This window comes from Trachurus japonicus, chromosome 4 (assembly GCF_045865225.1).
Source record: "Trachurus japonicus isolate A0001 chromosome 4, Traja_1.0".
NCBI classification, from domain to species: Eukaryota; Metazoa; Chordata; class Actinopteri; order Carangiformes; family Carangidae; genus Trachurus; species Trachurus japonicus.
This window is the reverse complement of record NC_140910.1, coordinates 21,877,926-21,901,094: the sequence shown is the minus strand read 5'-3', so window position 1 is coordinate 21,901,094 and position 23,169 is coordinate 21,877,926. Positions and strand designations below refer to the sequence as shown.

General features: G+C 42.6%; 2 protein-coding genes across 2 annotated transcripts; one reads left to right on the top strand and one right to left on the bottom strand.

The window, feature by feature from the left end:
• Nucleotides 1-3,577: 3,577 nt before the first annotated feature.
• On the top strand, nucleotides 3,578-6,918 carry LOC146988919 (angiopoietin-related protein 4-like). Its single transcript, XM_085774732.1, has 7 exons — nucleotides 3,578-4,139; nucleotides 4,256-4,366; nucleotides 4,575-4,662; nucleotides 5,462-5,575; nucleotides 5,810-5,905; nucleotides 6,009-6,302; nucleotides 6,404-6,918. The coding sequence occupies exons 1-7, from the start codon at nucleotides 3,645-3,647 to the stop codon at nucleotides 6,583-6,585; spliced, it is 1,380 nt and encodes a 459-aa protein (XP_085630858.1). The 5' UTR covers nucleotides 3,578-3,644; the 3' UTR covers nucleotides 6,586-6,918.
• An 844-nt stretch (nucleotides 6,919-7,762) lies between these two features.
• On the bottom strand, nucleotides 7,763-22,994 carry LOC146988918 (dipeptidyl peptidase 9-like). Its single transcript, XM_085774731.1, has 21 exons — nucleotides 22,841-22,994; nucleotides 20,135-20,225; nucleotides 19,064-19,308; nucleotides 17,125-17,237; nucleotides 15,786-15,959; nucleotides 15,033-15,201; nucleotides 14,831-14,941; nucleotides 14,562-14,690; nucleotides 14,285-14,346; nucleotides 14,081-14,181; nucleotides 13,807-13,984; nucleotides 13,135-13,294; nucleotides 12,972-13,051; nucleotides 11,597-11,767; nucleotides 11,139-11,274; nucleotides 10,893-11,038; nucleotides 10,630-10,776; nucleotides 10,338-10,490; nucleotides 9,913-10,055; nucleotides 9,489-9,600; nucleotides 7,763-9,063 (listed from the first exon to the last, which is right to left on the bottom strand). The coding sequence occupies exons 2-21, from the start codon at nucleotides 20,188-20,190 to the stop codon at nucleotides 8,971-8,973; spliced, it is 2,679 nt and encodes an 892-aa protein (XP_085630857.1). The 5' UTR covers nucleotides 20,191-20,225; nucleotides 22,841-22,994; the 3' UTR covers nucleotides 7,763-8,970.
• Between the last annotated feature and the right edge of the window lie 175 nt (nucleotides 22,995-23,169).

Below are 23,169 nucleotides of genomic sequence, written 5' to 3'. Positions count from 1 at the left end.
GAGGGTCCGGGTGCACTCACTCACCTATAAAGGGCGTGCAAACCTGCCTGCCAAGCGGTCACTGACCTCCTGGCACAACGGTTTGAACCCCACCTGGGGTAGTCCGTACCAAAACACAACGCAGAAGACCAGATTCATCAACATCAACATCAGCTACAGTGGTGCCGGGACCCCGATGCCCTGGGTGGAGTGAGTTCAGCGGGGGTGAGTGTAACGGAGGGACCGAACCAGACACGGTTTGGTTCTGGCTCCGTTCTGGCATCTCAGAAACCTTGGTGCTTTCTGGTGAACCAGCAGCGTTCACACCAGTTTAAGTCGAACCAAAGTGGCCGTACGTTACTCTGCTTTACTCAGGCAGAAGTAAACACAACAGCAGGAAATTGTTGCTTTTTTTGCTGTCTTGGTAATCCTTTTTCAGTTTTTTAAGATCATTAATTTTTTGGTCTGGCGTTGAAGTGAACCCAGTCGTGGCCATCCAGTTTGTTATGTCAAAACTCAGGGGAAGAAACAGTGATTCTCAGACTGATGATACAAGGGTCAAAAGTGCTCAGTCTCAATATGTAAGACTAGAAAGTCCCAAGTGAAGGTTCAGTTGCAAGATTTTGGGATGACTTCCAACACAAATTCAAATCAGTGTTTCTGTAACCTTTCATACAAACATTTGTCTAGTCCAGCACGGGCACCTCCCAGTTGTGTGACGTCCGACTTGTAACTGACCTCGTTCTGCGGTTGTGCGATGTTGTTGGACCGCCCTGGACGCACTAGGTCTCATTTGCAAGTTGAACATTGTGTTCTGACAGACAGAGCTGAGCAGACGAGGAAAAGCCTTTACTTGTCTTGCCTCGTCCAGCAGACTTTGGATGGAGCTGCAGACACGATGCTCTGGCTCACGTCAGCCAAAAGCAGGAACTTCAAGGGTACGTGCAGAGCAGCAGCAGCAGCAGCAGCAGCAGCCTGCAGCACTGACTGACTACGTGCACTGACTCACCAGCTGTGAGGAACTACCCATGTTCCCTGTAGACAGTCTCGTGATGCAAAAACAAAACAACCCCTTTGTAGTTGCAGTGTTACATTTCAGGCAGAGCAAAAATGATCAAATCAAAAATAAATAAATTGCAACATTTAGCCCAAAGGCCCTGCTGCTATATTAGGAACACAAACACACTTCACTGACAATCAGGTATCCTGGTTCATATTTCAGCAATATGTCAATGTTTGTATTGTGATTTTTATCTTACTGTACTTTGTCCTGTGTCAAACCCTGTTCAAATAAAGTCCCTCTTTGTCTGGGTGATTTCACTTCATGTTTCTGGATGAAACAGCTGGATCAACCATTTTAAAATGTGAAGTCACATGCTCCTGCCCTCTGAGAGAGAGAATATTGACTTGAGAGGATTTTTCTTTCAGTTTCAGTTTGTAAAATGATTGTCAAGGACTATTAGGCTATGATAAAAACAAGACAATTAGGTCATACAGTACGTTTTTGCTTAAAAAAGTTTTAAATATTCCCCTCTGAGGGCCCATAATGAAATACTGGCAACGTTAGTGCTATTTAGTAGGTAAGTTTTACCGTTAGCATAATCTTAGCATTTAGCTCAAAACACTGACATGTATCGTGTTGTGCTTCATATAACTTTTGGTCGCATGTTGGAGCAAAGAATGACGTCTCACCTGAGTCGACCGTGTTTACTATCAAGTCAGAAATATGTTTTTGCTGTTGCACTCCTCTTTGTATAGTGATAGCCTACCATTGGCTATTACGCCATCTTGGATTTTTGTGACCAGTGTCCAACTTTTCGGACCAGAAATCCTGATTTCAGGTCGAATTATAACTTGGAAATTCTTTCTTTTGTCATTTCAGCGTTTATCAATCTGCTCCCAACTATTGACTTGAGTAATTCATTGGTCATTTGGTCTTTGAAGATCTGGAGGTTTTCTGTGGAACTGAACATGGTTTCCTGCGTAGAGTGAGTGGCGGTTCGCTGATGGCTGTGTGATGACATAAGGTAGGACTTGGTAGCACTATTCATCATCCTCTCATATTATACAACCGTGAGTCACTAACAAAGTAGTATATCAGGATGAGATGCCGTAAGCTAGTTATATGGCATGCAAACTTAAGTAGCAGAAAGGAAGTGATAGGAGCAACATGGAAAAATAATTTTCTCTAGACCGGCGAGTAAATGGCTGTTAATGTTGCAATAAAAAACACTTACACATAGGACCTTTAAAATGCTGTTTAGTAACATTAAAATGACCCCAAAAGCCAAAAGTCATGTTATGAAATTGGTTACTTTGTTCAAAATCAGTTCTCTCTCAAGTTGAAAAGTTAAGATTTAGAGGCTAAAATGCAGCTTTGGCAATAGTTATTGTTGTATTGACTGACACAAGTGAATTATTAAGTTATCATTTCAAAGGATTCTGACGTAAGGTTTTTTTTATCTTACTTGTGCTATTTCCTCTATTTGCTCTTGAAATAAGGAAACATTGGTTATAGAGAGCTTTTTGGACAGAAGTCACGGGCTGCCAACATGTAAGTGTGTGCCTCAGTGTCTGTCATCTGCACCTCATCAGTACACCACGTGCCCCGTGTCTGGGTGTGTGTGTGTGTGTGTGTGTGTGTGTGTGTGCATGTGTGATTGTTGGATTTTGTTGTCAGGAATGAGTGTGTAAAAAGGCCTGAGGGTTGAACTTTCCCCTACTTCTCACAGTGACTCCGTCTCTGAGCAGACTGCAGCATTCCTCTTTCAGACTGAAGACACCCAACTCCACTCATTGAGACAAACAATATCAGACTGAAATGTCACAGAATACATTTTACAAAAATTTGAATCTTTAAGTATAAGGTTAATTCTGTTCAACTATGCCAGGATAAACTAGAAAAATAGGAAACACTATCTAAGGTTTGCTTTTAAAAGCTTTTTAGGGATGAAACTTGTGCACATGATGTACATACTTGTTGTTCATGTATTCAGTAGATCTATACAGTATAATCACAGGAATAACGATCTGTAAGTATTTTGGGGATCAATTAAGTCATTCAAAAATAAAATTAAAAAGTCAAAAATAAAACAGTTCCAGCTTCTCAGATGTAAGAATCCAACATTTGTTTTGCTCTTTCATTAAAACTAAATAAAAACAATGTTGGATTAGGACATCACCATGTGGTCTTGAATACTGCCATGGACATTTTTCTTTTTACACATTTCTCACGTTTTAAGACAAATAAACTGATAAACTGTGTAAATATAAGCCACAGATAACAAAAGTTGTAGTATTTTAATAACTGAAAAAATAAAGAAAACACCTAGAAAATGTATCAAAGACTTAAAATCAGAGTAGAAAAGCTCAGTTTGAGATTTGATAATAACACTGAGTCCATGTCACGTCTCTTTATCAATGAGTTTCTAACCAGGAATTCAGACCTTTCATTGCATCATGGTCCAAGTTCTCGGATGTTTCACCACTATGAAAAACTTTCCACGCCCCCCAATCCAAGCTCCAAGCCCTAGCAGCCAATCAGAGGAGCCCTCCGCTGCAGCACTGCGCTATAAAAACCTCACAATGCCTTTCAGGCAGCACACAACAGACAGAGCAGCTTTCATATCGCAACAGACAGACACAGATTCTCAGCGGACACCAAGATGAAGACGCCACAGCTTCTCGTCCTCCTCTTGACCATTTTGGCGCATGTAGCGTCGGGCTTCCCCAGAGCTCTGCCAGGCCAGGACAAACACGCCTCCTGGGACGACGTGAACGTGGTGGCTCACGGCCTCCTGCAGCTGGGCCAGGGTCTGAAGGAGCACGTGGACAAGAGCAAAGCCCAGATGAGAGACATCAACGCCAAACTCAAAGCCTTCAACAGCACGATGGCCGAACTGGAGAAGAAGCAGCAGGAGCAGAACGAAGCTCTCGAGGCCAGAGGCGGCGAGGTGATGGCGGTGGAGGAGGAGAGAGAGAGGGAGAAGATGGCCGCGGAGCTGGCTGAAGAGGTGAGGGCGAAGGTGGAGGAGGTGAAGAGGCAGAACGAGGACATGAACTCCAGGATGGACAGACTGGAGGAGAAGGTGGATGAGGTGCTGACAGGGTCCAAACTGGACAGCAACAACAGCGACGACTCAGGAGTCCCTTTAATCCAGGTGAGAGGAAAATACAGCTTCAATGTATTGATGAATATAAACCAAAACAAGCAGAATGTAGAAAAAAAACAAGGATGCTGTGAAGCTGATGTTTTGTTTTGTTTCTCTCCTTCCAGAGGATGGTGGCAGCTCAGAACAGGCAGATCGATCAGCTGGTGGAGAAAATCAAGCAGCAACAAAGCAAACTGGAGAAGCAGAGTGTGCACCTGCAAGCACTGCAGAGCAAGGTCAGTGGACATTCATGTAAAAATATTTATCACTTTGTCACATTAACACTGAAGTACTGGGGTGATGAAAGAGAGGGATGAACATTTAGGATGATACATCAAACCACAAGGATAACTTCAATAATATTAGTGTTTTGTAATTTTCTAATTAGAGACAGAAAATGTTCCGTGTTTAAAATGTTTCAACTCTGCTCTGTGATTCTTTCAGGTTGCACACAAAAGAGTGAAATCACACAGACGGAGAGACGAAGAGAGGGCGCTGAGCGGAGAGGTGGAGCACGGCAGAGACACATCAGGTAAGAAAACACACTTCTCCGGGGGTTTTTATAGGAGTTTACAACTGAGGGAGGCATGTCGAGTGTTGAACAGACGTTTCAATAGAAGCCGCTGTGAGAGGTTTGAAATTTCAAGCCACCCTGAAAATATTTCCTGATGGGTTAAGACTCATCTCCGACTCGCAGCAGGTCTTAAACCATCACTCAGGAGCGAGTTACCTTTGCCCTCGTTTCCTCGGGGGATTCCTCTATCAGTCTATCAGAGCTCCACAAACAACCAGCTGCATGCACACCTTGAATCACAGTTAACACAACTGTGACCTATAGACACAAAAGGTCTAAAGGCCATTAGATAAAACGGAAGTGAAAAACCTGATAAAATGACATTCAGAGTGCGTCAGCCAGGAATTAAAAAGACTTTCAGAATCGGCAATGACATAATAGAGAAGAGAGGGAGAAAAAAATTGACCTTTGCACTTGGTTTTTAAAAACTTGACTCGGTGGCTGAGCAGCTCGCACGGTCCAAAGATCAGGGAAACGAGGACAGCAGCTTCACAAACACACCCACTGTACTGTACTGTACTGTACGTGTGTAGGACACTGTAGCCTACTTAACACCACACCTTTACGAAGCTGTGAAATGTGAGACAAATAACAAGTGTGACAAAACATCTGACAGCTTCCTTCCAGGCTGAAAATTATAGGTTACATACAAAAAAAAACCACTGAGACCGTGCAGCTGCAAAACCCTCAATGATCTGATTTAATGAATACTGCACATGTATTCTGATCTTTCTTTGTCTGTGGTCTGGTTTCACAGGTTCAGCCAGAGACTGTCATGACCTGTATGTGCGTGGGCAGCGAGCCAGCGGCGTTTACACCATCCAGCCGGAGAACTCCCGCCCCTTCAACGTCCTCTGTGAAATGACCTCAGGTGAGTCAACAGATAAGACGCCAGAAGTCGTCTGGTTTAAATGCTGAGCAAGGCTACCTTTCATATATATCCAAAACTCACATATTAGTAACAGCACATAATCAGAGCACACAGCCTTATTTTTCATTTTTAGGTCTGATATTTGTATGTTTCCAGATGCTGCTTCATAAGTTTTACTGTATTTTGTGTGTGGAAATATTGTTTGACTCAATCTTTCTTCATATCTCTCTGCAGAAGGTGGATGGACCGTCATCCAGAAACGTCAAGATGGATCTCAGAGCTTCAATCAGCTGTGGGAGAGCTACAAGAGAGGCTTTGGCCACTTGAATGGTGAGTGTAGTTCTCTTGAAATGTTAGAAAATAATAAAATAAAAGCATCTCATCTCAGGAAGTCAGGAAGAGACTAATCTTTACCTTTCTTCCTCTTCCTCAGGCGACTTCTGGCTGGGCTTGGACAACATCCACTCCCTCTCCAGACAGGGCCAGTACGTCCTGCAGGTGGAGGTCTCCGATCAGGCCGGAGAGCAGCACGCGGCTCGTTATCAGTTCCAACTTGACGGAGAAGAGAAGAAGTTTGCTCTCCACCTGGAGCAGCAGGAGCAGCAGGAGTCTGGGCCCGAGGAGGAAACGATCATGACGACCACCGGAGCTTCGGGTCTTCCCTTCTCCACGGCCGACAGAGACAGCGACCTCAGCGCAGAGGTCAACTGTGCCGAGCAGCTCTCAGGTACAAAAACCTTCTCCAAAGAGTCGACTGAACTGAGCACATGAAAAGAAAACGTTAGTATCAGCAGCAGCAGCTTTAACAAAGACGCTCTTGTGTTTCAGGTGGTTGGTGGTTCAGCAGCTGTGGCGAGTCAAACCTCAACGGCAGATATCCCAGAAGGCCGAGCCTGCTCAGGAGACACCAGACCAGAAGACAAGTCATGTTCTGGTCGTCCTCAAAGGGACCCAACAACTCTCTGAAGGCCACTCTTCTGAAGATCGCACCCGCCACAATAAAACAATGAGCTGCTCAGTCTGTATCAAAAACAGATCAACAAAGAGAAAGAGACCAAAGAAAACAAGTGTTGAACAACATCAACAAACTCCTACTGATGCTTTGATATAATTTCTATGCTGTGCTATATGAGAACTATTGTCTGTCATATTGACAGTTGTAAAACTTTTCCCTTTGTAAGGGTGCTATGTCTTATTTTGTAATAAATGCTGTGTTTTAACCATTTGTACTTAAATAGTGTACAGTTTATTATTGTCGACATTTACATGTTAAACATTTTATATTTCATTTGTGTGAAGTATTTAAAGCTAAAATAATAAACTAAACTGAACTAACAGAGTCAGTACTTTGTCTCGGCCTTCTCGTTTTTAGTAATAAAACATTCAGGAAACTTTTAAGACATAATTAAGAAATTACAGGCCTGTAAAAAACAGAAGAAGCCTTAAAGTCCAATGGCACAATGTGCTGCACTTAAATGTCTCCAAACAAATGATGCAACAACAACAACAACATCATTAGTGTGGAAGAAACCGCTGAGTAACACAGAAGTTAAACATCAGTGTTTGTTGTGTTTGAACTGAGAAGATTTTGGTTGTTCATGTGGTTTACATTCAGTATCAAGACAAGTTAAACTAAAAGTTCTCGGTTTCCAACATTAATTTTCCTCTTTGTTGTATCTCATGAGTTTAATTTATTTCCAATTTCTTTAGCACTACTGCCCCCTGCTGGAGAAACGATGAAAAAAAACACAACTCTTTCTATTTTCACCTGGTTAAACTTAGTTTGATGGTTGTTAAAGTTGCATGATGCGCGTTTCACTTCTATTGTCAAGTTGGATTATAAAATACAAGAGCAGGGTAAATTTCCTATATTTCTAATTAACAAAATGATTACTGCTGCTTCATCCTGAAGAAAGAAAGAGCTGCTAGTCTGAACAGGGGGTTTAAGGTTTAAGTTAAACTGATTACACTTTAGTTTTATCTATGTTGCACCAACTGATTTACTTCTATTATATACTTCTAATATTTCTCAAATCAAAATGTATTTTATTCCCCTGCTTTGAAACTCAAACACATAACAAAGGCTTAAATCATTCTTCCAAGCCAATAAGTTTTCTACTTTATATCTCACAAAGTTACCACTTACACAGTTTCTAGAAGATGATACATTTCATTTGGCGACAAGACTTTGAAAAAGATTGTTCACTTCTGTTTATTTCTTCAGTATCTGATAGTACAGGTGATGGTAGCTCATCTCACAGACGGTCATCAGACACACATATAACAAGGCATTTTATTGTCATAGGTCCTCAGACAGATTCCCTGATATAAACTATACGAGCAGGCGCTCTTAAGCTCTTGCAAGGCACCTCAGGCTGCCAACAGCTGTGTCAAACGTCATCTCACCGGTCGATGACTTTGTTGGCACCAAGGCAAATATGTCATATGTGCAAAAGTCCTCAGCAGCAGAAGAAAAAGAAGCTCCCGCAAAATGAAAGCAAGCGATTGTGTGAAACAGCAAGAGGTCACGACATATTTCCACCAGTTATGGATGCATAATAATCCATAAAAATATTTTTTTTTGAATAATACACAATAAAACGTGACGAGTATTTTTTTTTTTTTCCTTGAAGATCTGCCAAAGTGTAACACATATAGAGTCCATAACAACACACAACAATATGGAGTCAAAGCAACACGAAGGAGAGGGGGGCGGGGCTAAGTTAAGAGCTCATATGTGTGAAGTGTAAGACGTTTACGTTTGCTAACTGCACTCCAGTGTTTATTCGTGGAAAACAATAAAAGAGCTGGGAATGGCACAGAAGAGAGTTTAGTGCTAAATCACTCGATAACTGCTTCCAGAGGCCGGAGGCAGCAGGTCCACTTCCCCATGTTTGCATTGCTGAAAAATTCTGCTATGATAAAAGGTGCATTAAGAAGCCTTTTTTTTTTTTTTTAAACATCAGAACTCATCACTTTCACATTTTTGATTTGGTGTTTTTTTGTTTTTTTCTTATTCCACCATCCGCCATCACTAGGCATCTCTTAAAGCTTCAGTCCTGTTTGTTCTGGACGAACGGCGCCCTCTGCTTGTTTTCCCTTCAACTGTAAAAATTCAAGACTACAAGATGCTTATTTATGATATTTATACTAACATGTGAATATCATTCTCGTGATGATTTGTTGATGGTAAAAAGCTACAGCACCTGTAAGATTCACGAACGACTCTTTGAGGTGTGACGAGGTTTGGCATAGCCTGCATTCAGCATATAATAAAATCAAGTGAAAGAGAGGTTGATGCAGGTGGAACGAAATGGAGGGATGTGAAGGAGGAGATGATGAGGAGAGGAAGGTTAGGAGGCGAGGAAGGAAAGGTCAGTGTGTTGAAAGGCTTATTAGAGGTTCTGCTGGAGGAAGTGCAGCAGCGTAATCTCGTAATGTTCTCCGGACTCTGGACATCGGATACTGTGTCGCTCATTTGGATAAACCTGGAAACACAGGAAGAAAACCGTCAGTCACTGTGGGATTAATCTTGCACACAAGTCAAATCTGTTTTGTTTTTTCCTCAGAAAGGTCAACACATGATGTTATTGATGGGTGATCATCATGTGTTTTTATTCCCCTACAGGCAAAAACTGCGGTATCATATCCAAACTTTACCAAAGACAAACTTAGATTGAAACATTCAAAAAGTTTTGCTCTTTGCACCTTCCTTTCCGCCACTGTTTTTTCATGCTCATCTAATCCATATCTGGAATATATTGTTTATACAACGTAAGTGGAACCTGAAATGTTTTGGTCTCTTCAAACTGTTTTAATCCTTGCTTTGATAAAACGATACCACCCAAACTTTGGTTCAACACCAGAGTGTACAACAACTAAAATCAGTGTGTGTGTGAGGAAATCCTCCTACCTGTAGGTTGTATGGTTTCCCCGCCCGGATGAGCTGAGACACCAGGAAGTTGGTGTGGAAAAAGTGCACGTTCTCGTCTAGAAAGCCGTGCAGGATCAGCAGTCTGTTGGGCCTGTGATCAGTGGAGAAGATACAGGTCTTAGTTAGTCTGCTCCTGTTCACGTGTGAATATGTACAGGTGAATACAGCTGACATGAAAAGACTCTGAATCGAAATGATACACTTCTACACATCGCCTTCTGATCAATCATGTGCTAGTCTAGTCAACCGTCTTGAAGCCAGAGGTCTTAACTAAAGAAGAGGTGGATAATAGAGAGTGGGGTATAATACTGCCACTCTTCATCTTTTCCATTTTGCTCACAGTTGAATGTCACACAATGACGATAAAGCACAAAAGTCAGTATTCCAACATGACAGCTCTCACTCATTTGGGAGTTTGTTGACGTGCAGGGCGACAGAGCAGTCCTCGTATCCCTTCTGGTTTTTTTCAGGTGTGTCCAAATATCGCTCTGTGTAGCCGGTGTCGTAGGCCATCCATAACGTCACCGGAGCTCCTGCAATGGAAACCTTGGAGAACAAACAAAAAAAAAGGTTTATAGTCCTCAGAAATGTAGCCTGAAGTGTTTTCATATGGATTATATGAAGCCATTTGAGCCACTAGTAGTAAATTATACCAACAAATCTGAAGACTGTAATGGACATAAACATAGTCAATGGTCGGTTAAAGAGCTGTTGCTGTGTAAAAGGTCTACTAAAGGATCTGTAAACACGTTTCAGATTCCTCCTGCTACCTCCGAGTCTCCTGCTCGTTCACAAACTACAGATTCAGCAGATGCTCGCGGCCCTGACCTTGAAGATGTCGGGTTTATGGACGAGGCCCATGAGTGAGAGGAAGCCGCCGTACGACCAGCCGTGGATGGCCACGCGACTCAGGTCCACAAACTTGTACTTGTCAGCTACGTAGTGCAACCCCTCCACCTGGTCTTCAATCTCCACCTGGCCCTGGAATAAAAGGGAGCAAAAAAAATTGACTTCTGTTAAAGTATAACATTTTAGTCATTATTTTGCATAAGGTTTTAAACTTCCATTTATCTCATAGTTCCCTCTGACAGACAGATGGGTGCTTGATGTAATAAAATACCATTTTGTCCTTCACAGCTCCTTCAAACTTGAGTCCTCGCTGACACGACCCCCGCCCGTCAATGACCAGCACAACGTAGCCCAGAGAAGCCAAAGTGCTCAACCGCAGGTACTTCACTCCTTTATAGGAGTTATTTACTAACTGCACCTGGAAGAAACGACAAACACGTTCACAGACGCAGACGCAGAGGGAAAATTCCTTTTTTTTGTTCTAAATCTAACAACACAACGTGAATCTGGTTTTAAAAGTGGGAGAGATCAAACCTGCGGACCGCCGTACACAAAGATGACAGTGGGATGCTTCCTGCCGGGGACCAGGTTGCTTGGTTTGTACAACATGCCGTACAGGTCGAAGCCCGACTTCCCTGTGAAGCTGAAGATCTCTGGAGGAGTGTAGTCGAATGGGAAACCTGGAAACAAGAAAGAACATGTTCTCAATAAAAACTCATAGTTGTCAAGACGATGTTTTATCTGTTGTAAAAAACAAAAAATAAAATAACAGTTGGGTACCAGCGGGCTCCATCATGCTCGCCCAGAACTGCGGCTCTTTGCGTAGCGGGTCGCTGTCTGAGCCGACCAGCTTGAAGATGTGGACGCAGGGAGCGGCGGTCAAGCTGCTGTAATGGCTGATGAACATGTCAAAGGTCTGTGAGAAAGAAAATTTAAAAAAAAGTTTATATCTACATATTTAAAGAGACTAATGATGAGGCAGTCTCTGAAACCACATTATGTCCGCGTATTTGGTTTTCCAGACAGTAAACCAGCTGATGTCTGATGATCATATCTGTGGTGAATGACACCGACTGATATGTAATGGTTTCAATACAGCCTCAATATACTGTTAGAGATGTATCTGTAAAATCCTTTCAGTGTCAACCCTGCCTGGACAACAAAACTTTGAGCTAAAACAAAACAGAGCAAATGTACGGAGCAGAAAAATCTGTGAGAACGAGTGTGTGTTTCTCTACCTGGCTCACTGAGCAGCTGTGGGAGAATCCCGCTTTGGTGAGTCGGACGATTTCCCCCGGCGAGTCGTAGCTCACCACGTAAAGATGGTGCTCCAGAGGAGAGTCTTTGGTTCCCTGGAAGTAAATCACCTTCGCCGTCTCGTCCACCCAAATCTGAGGACTGGATGAACGCTACAACAAGAAACCACAGAGCACGTAGAAGAATTAGTGTGGGGTATTTTGTTGTTGTTGTCGTTTATGCACAAGACAAATTGTGAACATCAAAAGTTCTCTTTCACTCTGAACTTAATTTGTGTTTATTCATTGTTTTTTCTTTATTAGTTGTAGAATCAAATGTTAAAGGGATAGTTCAACATTTTGGCAAACTGGCCCATTGCCATAATCCCTATAGTCTTAGGAGTAGTAGTTGTTACCTTTAATTGTCGGTGCAACCTATTTTTAGAACAGCGGAGCAGAGCCGCGAGCTGCAGAGTTGTTTTCGAGGCAAATGCAGAGACTGCTTGCTGAAAAACTGCCCCCGACAGGAACGCGCATCAGCGGTTTTGCATGAATTTACCTCTAAAACAACTCCGTCTCATAACGTTCCGTTATTATCTCTTAAGCTGCGTTCACACCGGACCTTTTATTTTTGTCGCTGTCGCTCGTATCGCTCCGTCGCTCAGCTGCATTCGCTCGTCAATTTGGCACAGACTCGCATTTTCACTTTGATGGCGTCATGCCCACTGCCATGTCGCTCTGTTTACACCGGCACCACCGAGATTACGGCAGCCAATCAGCGCTGAGCGACGAGCGACTGATGGCCAGAGAGTTGGGATTTCTCATCTCGAGCAGCAGAGCGAAAAATCACTCCGTCGCTCGGCCGCTGTCGCTCGGAGCCCCAGCAATTTTTCGCATGAGCGATTAAACGCTCAATCGCTCCTTTGCATTGACTTAATATGTAACCTCGTCACCAGCGCTAAAAACGAAAGGTCCGGTGTGAACGCAGCTTTAGCGTGGTGAATGTGCAGGTCACAACTTGAGAGCGTCTTGGAAATGTTGGATTGTGTATTTGATGAGTTCGATGAGGGAAACCAAGAAATCCCATTAGCCTCAGTAGCGTAGCTCTGAGCAGCTCGCAGCTCTGCTCCACCGTTCTAAAAATAGCTTGCACCGACAAATAAAGGTAACGAACCTACTGCTAAAACTATAGGGATTATGGCAATGGGCCAATTTGCCAAAATGATGAACTATCCCTTTAAAAGGACTATATCAAACCATGATTACAAAACCTTAATTACACACAATGCTAAAAACATGGTTCAGTGCAGCCTCTTTCAACTGAAATATTACAAAGTACTAAACTGCACTAGAGCGGCGACACAGTAAAATGATTTACCTTTGCTCCATGATTTGCCAGCACCTCCCACTCCCCGCTGGTTATCGTGACCTCCTCTTTAACCGGACACTTGAAATCATCTGATAACAGAGGAGCAAAGATGTCAGTGGATCAAGCGTAAAGACCAGTTAGCTTTGCTAAGTCAGCTGTCACACAGTGTTACCTTCAGAGGGTGTGTAGCCTTTGGCCCAGTGATAGCTGCCCCGCTGCAACACTGAGGTGATCTTGTACAGGTGGCAGAAGCCTGTTTTGGACTCGTTGACTGTGATGAAGGTGATCTCATCATCGCTAGTTTGGGTAAAAGGGTGGAAGATGTCATGGACCTGTGGGACAAACAAACGGTTAGTATGTTATTATGTGTTGAACATGAACGCAGCTGCAACAGAGACGTTTCTGCAACAAGCGACTGATACATTGTTTGTGTGGGAACTGGGAAGATAAGATCTACTTTGAGTCAGACGTGAAAAACTGCAGATTTCTGCCTTTTTTCTGTGAGGTGAAGAAATGGATTTTAAGCTCCCAATCTTGTCAGCACTAATCTTAATACGCCGTATCATGCTTTCCCGTCTCTGTATATCATTCTTGATATTTTCTGCATCTTATACTGTGTGTGTGGGTGTGTTTTATCCTGTTGTTTCTACCTGCCCAGGGACTGTGGATGGAAAGTAGCTTTCAGCTAAATTCGCTACAAAGCATCTCCTCACTGTGTGTGATTAATGTATTTTGTACATGGTCCCTGAAAGAAAAAAATAAACTAGTAGAAAAAAAAGGTGGGGAAAGCTAAAAGGTGAAACTTTTAAGATTGAATGTTGACAGATGTGGTGTTGAGCCTCACATTGATCCAGATGTCGCTGGTCTCTTGGTAGATGATGAAGGGCTGGACCGTGTCTCCGAGGGCCTCCAGACTCTCTCGTCTGCTGCTCTCGTCCTGATTCGCAGGGATGAAGAGCTCTGGAGGCAGCAGCACCAACTGGAGACGCTGCTGTCGCCGCTCCATCATGACCGCCCACGCACTGACACACACACACACACACAAGTGGAGACGAGTGTTAACCTGATGCCCGGGTGCTTCATTTTTTTCCTCCAACTTCTCAAGAGAAGAAACGTACTATCGGCCATCCTTTGTCCATCCAGCTCTGGTGATGTATTCAGCGCAGGGGAAGAGGCTGGTGAAGGGAACAGGCAGCTCCTTCTCCTGTGTGCTGACAATCTGAGAGAGAAAACACACCAAGCTGACTACAGCACAAACACTACCAGCGTTTGCTTCACTGTATGTATCGTTACATATTAGGATGTTTCGTAGATGCACTCACTTTGCCAGAGCTATCTGTCTTGATTTCAGCTATTTTGAGAGTAATATCTGGATTCTTGCTGCCTGGAAATGAATAAAACTGCATTACATAACAAAAGATGAACAAGAATAGTCAAACATTAATGACATAAACACAACAAGAGAAAAGAAACAACCTCCAAAAACTAGGTGCATTATTGTTTATAGTATATAAAACTATATTTTTCCACATTAATCAGCAGACAAATCTATAAAACGGTATGTACATCACACAGAAACAGTTTTCAGTGGCTGCCTACCTGCACGTGGGTATCTGTAGATGTCTGTTTTACGCTCCTCCAGAGCTGGAGACGGGACGTGGATGATCTCGACCTCCGACTCGTCCACCTCCTCGTATAAAATCTGTAAAGTCTTACCACCGTCTGACTCTGAGTCGGAGAGAGGAGCAGTAAAGCACATTGGTGTTATTTTTGAAATCTTTGGAGAAAACTGCACAGGTACACTTGTTGTGTTTGGTACAATAGGATTCTTGTTGATAACAAGGCTTCATCTGTGACGTGTAACTCACCTTCTCGAGCAGCTGGTGACCACCAGTATCCGGTGAAGCGGTCAAACTCCTCTTGTGTGACAAATGTGGCCACGCCGGCAGATTTGGGGTCTTCTTTTGGGTTATCACTGCCTGGAATAACAAACACAGATCTGTTTAAAAAGGTGAATTCAGAGCTTCAGGTAAATCTGAGCCTGTTTTTTGTTTTGTTTTTTGTTCCGACCTTTGTGGCAGAAGGTGAGCCTCCTCTCTTCGCCCGTCTCAATGCTGGTCACCCAGATGTCATTGTTATTGATGAAGCCGATGAAGTTGGGGTCCCCATGGCAGATCTTGGGGTCCATGCGTGTGCCTGAACTCTGGCTCTTGATCTCCACAGGATTCATGGGAGAGGTCTGCACGTAGGCACAGTGAACAACTTGGTCTCAGCTGCTGCAGTTCAACTCCTCATGATCAATCATGAAGTCATAAAATAGTCAGACGATCAATCTACTCAGACACAAAGTCTGTTTTTTTTTAGGCTAATCCAGATGTTTTATAGATATAAAAAATATACCTTAACGTAGTGTTCACTAACATAGCAGTCATTACTGTCGAACCCGTCAAAATTTCTTAAATTAATTAATTCAGAGTCCGAAATATAATTTTTTATGGACAAGCAATACTTACTACCCTCTAAACACCCTGTGGATGTAGTATTTTAGACAAAATATATCTTTTAATAAGCATTCTCTATATTCAACCTTTAACTAAATAAATATCTTTGGATTTTGGCCCATTGTGCCAGAGAGAACAAGACGTCACATTTAGGCCTAGAAAATTAGAAATGGCATTTAACTTGTCAATCAATAATCAAAGTAATTAGCAGTTCTGTGGTGGACAATGAACGGCTGCGGTAATGATAACGATACTGGACTGATAATGAGCAGGTCTGTAATAATCCCCTTGTGACGTCTTACTCCACCGTCCTTTAACTCACAATGAAGCTGTTGTTCCCGCCGTCACGGCAGTAGTACAGGCTGCTGTTGGCCTGGAACAGGAAGAGCCCACTGGGTCGGTGGTAGTCATAGGAAGTTATGCCCGACACCCCCAGACGCTTCCTCTCTCGCAGCAGCTCCTCCTCCCGGGAGAAGCAGCCGTGGTGCGGGCTGGCCTGAGGTCAAGGGGTGACAGGAGGACACACAACGTGACAATGCTGGCCAGGCGAGGTCACGGCCAAAGACAGTTTGTTCGGGGGCATGGAAAACAAACAAATGGTAAGAAAACATTACTATACTAAACTAGAAGAGAGAAAAGCCAAATAACAATGAGTAAAACATCTTAGATAACTATGACCATCAATAATCTTTAATAATGAGACATAATCACAGTAGTTTAAAGCTGTATGAAGAAAGACGCTATTATGAGAAACAGGTCACTTAAAGCAGATATCAGTGGAATGTTTTTGTTAATATAAGTCCTAAATAGTCCTATTTTCCGTCAGCAATCACTTACATGAAGTATTTCAGCCTAAACACGAGTCTCTCCGTCACTCTGCTCTGCTGTAACCCGAGGAGAAAATTTTCCTTGTGGGATACAAGTGTTATCCAATGAGGGGAGAGAACGGCATGAAGGGCTGTGTGTGCAGCCAAGGGATGCGCGTGAATGTGGTGACGTAGCACGAGGACCAATTGATGCCTGACAAGGGCGGGGGCTGCTAACTCATGGTGCGTTCAAGGAAACTCGTACTTTGTGTTTTTCCTTCCTGTGAAGTCATACCAGTTCGATCTGGTACGAGTTCACGGGTCGGAAGTTACGAGTGGCCGTTATAGGGAACTTTCACAGACAACAGGACGGTAAAAACACGAGCTACGGGTTACCTGGAACGCTACCAAGTCGTAGTTGTGACTTGAAGCTGTAACTTACGGTTTCAAAAGCCTGCCTTGAACGCAGCATTAGCCGAAACGGCCGTGCCGATGATATCTGCTTTAATTAAATATCTACTGTGAATAGGATCAGAGTGGAGGAAGAGGTTGAAGGCAAGGCAAGGCAATTTTATTTGTATAGCCCGTTTTTACAAACAGTTTGTCTCAAAGGGCTTTACATGGCATTGTAACAACATCCTCTGTCCTTAGACCCTCACATCGACTGAGGAAAAACTCCATGGAAACCCTTTTAACAGGGAAAAATCGGAGAAACCTCAGGGTGAGCAACAGAGGAGGGATCCCTCACACAGGATGGACAGACGTGCAATAGATGTTGTCACAGACAAGAAAACAGTTTACAGTTTATGTCACAGAATGTGCGAAATATGATATGATATGAAGGTTTCTCCTCACCTGAAAGCGATCCAGCAACTGTTTCCATGACAAAACCAGCAGGGCGTCTTTGCGGACTTTCTTTGGAATGTCTGAGTAGAGTAACGCGTTGTCCCTGCTGGTGTAAGGCATCCCTGTCAGGACAGACGGAGACAAAACCAAACTCTGTCAACGCAGGTGAAGTTTTTATATGTCGCGCATTGTAGATGAGCTTTGATGCAACAGGGAGCAGCAGTGGTGGTTCACAGGAATATCTTACACCAAGAACGGTAACCCTGTAATTTACAGGCTGCGTTACAATGTCAGGAAATAGCTTAATATTGCGTAATAATGTCAAGAAATAGCCTAGAAATAACGACCAATTTCATAGTAATGTTGTGTTTTTCATGAAGGCAAAAGATTACACATGCTTTTCATGCTTAATTTTTTTTGGGAAAGGACAGAATTTTTATCCACCAAGTCTTCTTGCAATTGCAATTATTTCTGGGCTATTTCTACACAATCAATCATTATTTCTTGGCTATATTTCTGGATATTTCTTACTATGAAATTGGCTGTTATTTCTAGGCTATTTCTAGACATTATGACGCAATTACTTGTTATTTCTTGACATTATCATATAATTAGCGGCCTGTAGATTAAAGGGTTACCAAAATTAACAATTTGTTATGCTAACTGACTGTTAAAAACATAGCAGGAGGAAATGCGACCAATGCCGAGCTGCATGTAAGGTAAACTCTCACAAGCTCCACCTGTCTGTTGGCTGCTTTGCATTCTGGTGTGTGTTTGGCAACGGTGCTGATCTGAAAACTGGTTTTGCTTCCTCCTGCTCCTGTTCGATGGCTGAACACAGCACAGTTTCCTTTTTAATGCTGACCCAAAAACTGCATACCGACCGTAACTGAAATGTTGCACGAGTGTCTAACCCTTTTAAAGTATTAATGTGGTTTCTACTGGATTTCCCCATTATTGCTCAAGCTAACGTATAATCAGCAGATCAACAACAAGTGAGCAGAGCATTTGGAGGAAAAACTGTGAAAGAGAGGCTAGATTGGTATTTTAGGTTAGCAGATTGTTTTATTGTTTTTTAAATGTTTACTGTCTGTCTGTCTATTTACTGTCTGCACTGAGGGTCTGAGAGAAACACAATTTCGATTCTCTTATGTCCCGTACATATTGTGGAATTGACAATAAAGCTGACTTTGACTTTGAATGTGTTAACATTGTAATTATGGTGAACCTGCAGTTTAAAAGCATTTCAAATCATAGAAAAGATTCATGAAATCGAAAGTTTGCTGTCATTAGCCAGAGTCATCATAAGTCCTTATAGCAGACCAAGTAAAGCTGCAGCAGAGTGTGTTGAACTGAACTAGTGTTTTATTACTCTATATGAAGTCATCTTTTATTTTTTTTTAAAGAAAAATCCAATCACTTATTTTCCAAAAGCTACATCGTATTATCTATTTAAAGACAACACCTCCTACAGTCGAGCCACAAAATTCATTTACATTCATATTCTCCAAGCCTGACCACTTCACTACGGTGAACAGGTGAGTTGCCATGAGCACAAAGTTTACAGGCTCCAGGTTGTGCACTTTTTAAAAATAACGTGACATAGCTCCAGAGATAATATCATAATAACACCAGATTTAACTGCTGGAGATATCACCGGAATAATTTTCCAAAAATTCTGCACAACAAGCAGAAATACGTCGTCCACAAAGCAAAATGTTCAGTTTCATTTCTGCCTGCAGGTCAGGCCACACTAACTAGACCGGAGTCAGAGCAGATCTTAAGTTTTCAAATGAGCCTGAAGCAGTTCGAGGCCGGCGGCTCCGACTCACCACAGATCATTCACAGAAACATGTCGCCTGTCAAACTGGCTGAGAACAACCATCTGAATCTGCAGGTTCAACAAGTCAACGGCGTCCAACAACCCTCCTCACTTCTCCCAACTCACCAAGGTAGTAGATGCGGTGGGAGTGCGGGCTGGCCTCGTCCTTCTGGATGAACTGGAAGTCGTGCGGCGCCTTGTTGATGACCATGCCGGTGTTCTTGCGGCTGTTGTGGATGATCTTCCGCAGGCCGTCCCACGTGTGCTTCTCCACCTGGAACTGGGTGGGATTCACGTCCTCCATCTCCACCACCTCCGTGCTGTCCGAGAGCTCGTCCACCCCCGTCATACCTGCCAGTGCGTCTCTGTCACTGTGGACGGACACGTCACGTCAGACAGGCGTGTTTCCGACTGACGCTCTCACACATGCACGTTTGTTTACATTCAGTGTTTCACACCAAAATGCGCTGGATTCGTTTTCTAATAAAAACAGTTTCAAAGACATTTTTGTGGATATTTTGCAGCCATGATTGCTTCGTATTTTTCCTTTGTTGATACGTAGACACACGATTTAATTCATTGGACTTTCTGGTGAAAATCATTGGATCTAATCACCCATGCTGCTCCACACTCCAGAGATATTGTAGCTGATTACTGACTATTGATTGATGATATCCTAATCGTCAAAGCCAACTGTTTGGTTAAGCAGTTAGCGCTTCTGGAGAGACGTAAAAAAGCATGACGTTTCATCACAGTTAATCGGTTCTTCCTTTGTCCTTCTTCTGTTTAAAGCAAATGAAATCTCATGACACTGATACATCACTACATCATCACTAGAAGTTAAAAAAAGACAGCAGTGACAATGTGTAATGGGTGTACACACAGATACAATGGGCATAACACGAAGAGTTGATCTTCTACTTTCATTTATCAAAATGAATGAAAATAAAAAGTTTGGTTCAGACACATGTGTGAGAAAAAGTTTCCATAAAAGTGGAGTAGAGCACGCACATCCAAACGCGCTACAGGTGCAGGACCAACAAACAAAATTAACTTCTAAAATTGTCAGGATGATCCTGACGAAGATCCACAGTGATCGAAACGTTGATCGTTCCACAATTTGAAACAATAAACATTAGAGGAGCTTGATACAGTGTGCGGACTTCACTCCTTTTTTCTAAGAAAAAGTTTCCATACCTTTGCTGGCCGTCTTCTGTTTGGTCTTCGATTTTCAGCCTCTTTACTCTGTGCATTAACCGTTCAACGACCCTGGACCAGACCTGACACCCTGCACAGAACCAGGCAACCACATGACAGTTGGACAGTGTGAGAGGTTTGCATCAAGATGTTACAGAGATTACAGACCGTTACATGGCAGCTCCTGGTCTAACTGATTAAATAAACCTGAGTTAGTACAAATCCAGCTCTCCCCCCCCCTAAACGCTAAGCTCGCATGATATCAACAGTGCAACTGTTACTGAGGTGACGGCCCAGATCGGGGCAGACGAGTCTTTGCTGCTTCATCGAGGAGCTGCCGTTCTTCAGCCGAGCGCCGCCACACTCTTCCAGCTGTGTGTTTCTGCTACCAACTCTCACGGTGTGTGTGTGTGTGTGTGTGTGTGTGTGTGTGACTCAGCTGCATGACTCCGACACTTCCAACGTCTGTGTCACAACTGTGGCAAATGTTGCACCGTTACTCCACATTTTACTGGAGCCTGTATGCTGTCGGCCGTATAGGAGGCTGTTTTGTTGCCGTGGGGCCAGAATGAACTGCAAATTCTGCTGAGGTTCGTTCCCAGAAAACACTTCAGGCCGCAGCAGCACCGATGAACAAATCATGACTTGTGCGATCACACCTGGTGGCTGACATGATCTGAGTCTCTTAATAAAACTCAGTCATTAATGTCCCATATATCACCATGTGATTGAAGCTTCACATCACAAGATCTGCCCACAAATATCCTGGAAAAACCCTTACTCCTTAAATTGATGAAGCTGAAAATGTTCTAAAAAAAAAAAAGAGCATCCATTTGCATTTAATTTGTATCATGGATAATATAGCCTACATGTATTTCTCCATTGTATCTGCACTATAACCTTCTTTATCAGCCTACGCCATTTACATGATTTAAGACTCGATGTTTAAAGGCGCTTCAGCTTTGTTTGAAAAGCATTTTGAATAACTTTGCATTTCAAATACACTAAAGACATTAAATATCATCATGTAGCTGCTGGTCACCTTTAATTAAAGAGCTGAAAATATCTGCAAGCCAGACCTGTGTCATATATTCAGCTTTTCTTAATGTAAGGCTGAGATTGGTCTTAAGAGGAAGAACAACTACAGAGCGCTTTGAATAGACTTCCTTGGCCTCGGTACAGGGTAAATCATTATCTGGGAAAACGGCTATAGCAGTTTGTCCAGTTTTTGTTTCTGTTTCTGTTTCAGCACAACCTGCAGGCTCTTGGCTCACAACTAGACTCTGCTGGTTGGAGGGTAAATTTAGAAACTGGTAGCCTATGCGTTATGATGCTTAAGAATCTGTACAGTTTTTAGTGAATTGCTCAGTTCCTTTACTTTAACAAAGTTACACTGTAGAAATACTTCAATACAAGTACAGGTCCTATATTCAAAATGTAACTTCAGAAATGACCCCATGACTTGATTTATTATTATTATTCACAAATAAATGTCTATGCAGCATTTTATTGCTGTGGCAGGTTGAGTTCATTACTAACGACTTTGTATCCAACTGCAACCAATGATGTGTTTCTTGTTTGCCTTTTTTTTTAAATACTTGAAATAGTGAGAAATGCAATAACAAATCAGTAACTTTAAACTATTAAAATAAAAGAACCAAGAGCTCTTATTGCAAAAACTGACACAATGACATTTTTTGGTATTTTGAGTGAAAATTACTTAAACGTACCTATATGTGCTGCGACTAATTGTTTTTTTGACAACAAATATTGTCATATTTCAAGCTACAGAATTGACTTTTTGTTTTCTACTTGACCTGTTCTCTCATTTAACCTGTTCAGTCTATGAAGTGTCAGCAGTCAAATGTGCCATCTTCCATCTTCACAAATGATCCAAAACCAATAAAAATCCAGGCTAACTTCTTTTCTTTTTTTTACTAGGAGCACAGTGGCCCCTAACCTACAAATTGTAGGTGTGCAAGCAGAAAATGTAGGGGTGCACACTGTAAATCGACTTGCAAAGCCTTAATATTCACATTTCCTTTTCATTCATGATCCTCACACACATTGGCCTGACACCTGTAATGACAGATACCAGAGTCTTTGAGTCTCCTCTTGAGTCTCACATTTCACCAGTGATATTATGCTGATTAGTAGGTGAAAAATGTACTTGCACTGCCTCAAATGTTAGGGGCAAAACGTCTCCATTTAGGTGCAGCCTGGAGCCCTGCACACACACACAGTAGGTCTCTGTCACCGTCCTGACAGTTTGGACTGGCTGTGTGTTCATTAATTAAGCGTGTTAACAAAACAAAAAAAAAATCTGTTCAATCGGTTTAATAATAAGAGAAGTACCGATAGTTGCTCTGGTGTTTCTGTTTTGACACATCAGCTGATGAAGCCCAGGGGTCCGCAGACAGATAGACAGACGGACTCACCGTCAGCTTCAGTCCACACAGAAAACACCTAGCCCCCCCCTCAAACCTGACCAACACTGTAATAACAACTTTAAATGGACCCCCACCACCACCCCACCTCTCCTCTCTCTGTGTCACTGTTACTTCCTTTTGATGCTACCGGGTTTAGCCGCCCGACTGACGCTAGCTAACGTACCCACAGCAGCAAATAATAATAATAATACACAGGGGGTGTGGGGGGGGAAAACACCTCGAAACAGGTTTATAAAACAAAACAAGTCAATCTTACACTTTCTGCCGAGGACCTTGGAAGACTTTCTCTCCGTGTGTCCGGTGTTTAAAATCCGGCGGTCCGGGTCTGAGCAGATCACAGGAGTCACAGGTAGTAGTTAGCTCCGATGCTAATGCGCTAACAACGAGGAAATGGCTCAACGAATCCAACGATACCAGATTACAACCTTTGACCCCGGAAATGATCCGAGCACCCCACCTTTTTTTTTTTCAATCATCTTTCTTATGACTCGTTTTTTTTTTTTTTTTTTTTTATAAATACATACCGGTATAGGTTTGTGTGCTTTATACTGTCTTATTGCCGTTTTTGAATTGTATTTTATTATT

Excerpts from the sequence above, each read along its gene's own strand:
- LOC146988919 (XM_085774732.1), top strand. The coding sequence starts at position 3,645 with ATGAAGACGCCACAGCTTCTCGTCCTCCTCTTGACCATTTTGGCGCAT. Across the intron at positions 4,663-5,461 it reads GCACGGCAGAGACACATCAG|GTTCAGCCAGAGACTGTCAT; the intron begins GTAAGAAAACAC and ends CTGGTTTCACAG. Across the intron at positions 5,576-5,809 it reads CCTCTGTGAAATGACCTCAG|AAGGTGGATGGACCGTCATC; the intron begins GTGAGTCAACAG and ends ATCTCTCTGCAG.
- LOC146988918 (XM_085774731.1), bottom strand. The coding sequence starts at position 20,190 with ATGCACAGAGTAAAGAGGCTGAAAATCGAAGACCAAACAGAAGACGGC. Across the intron at positions 17,238-19,063 it reads CCACCGCATCTACTACCTTG|GGATGCCTTACACCAGCAGG; the intron begins GTGAGTTGGGAG and ends CTGTCCTGACAG. Across the intron at positions 14,691-14,830 it reads GTCACCAGCTGCTCGAGAAG|AGTCAGACGGTGGTAAGACT; the intron begins GTGAGTTACACG and ends TCTCCGACTCAG.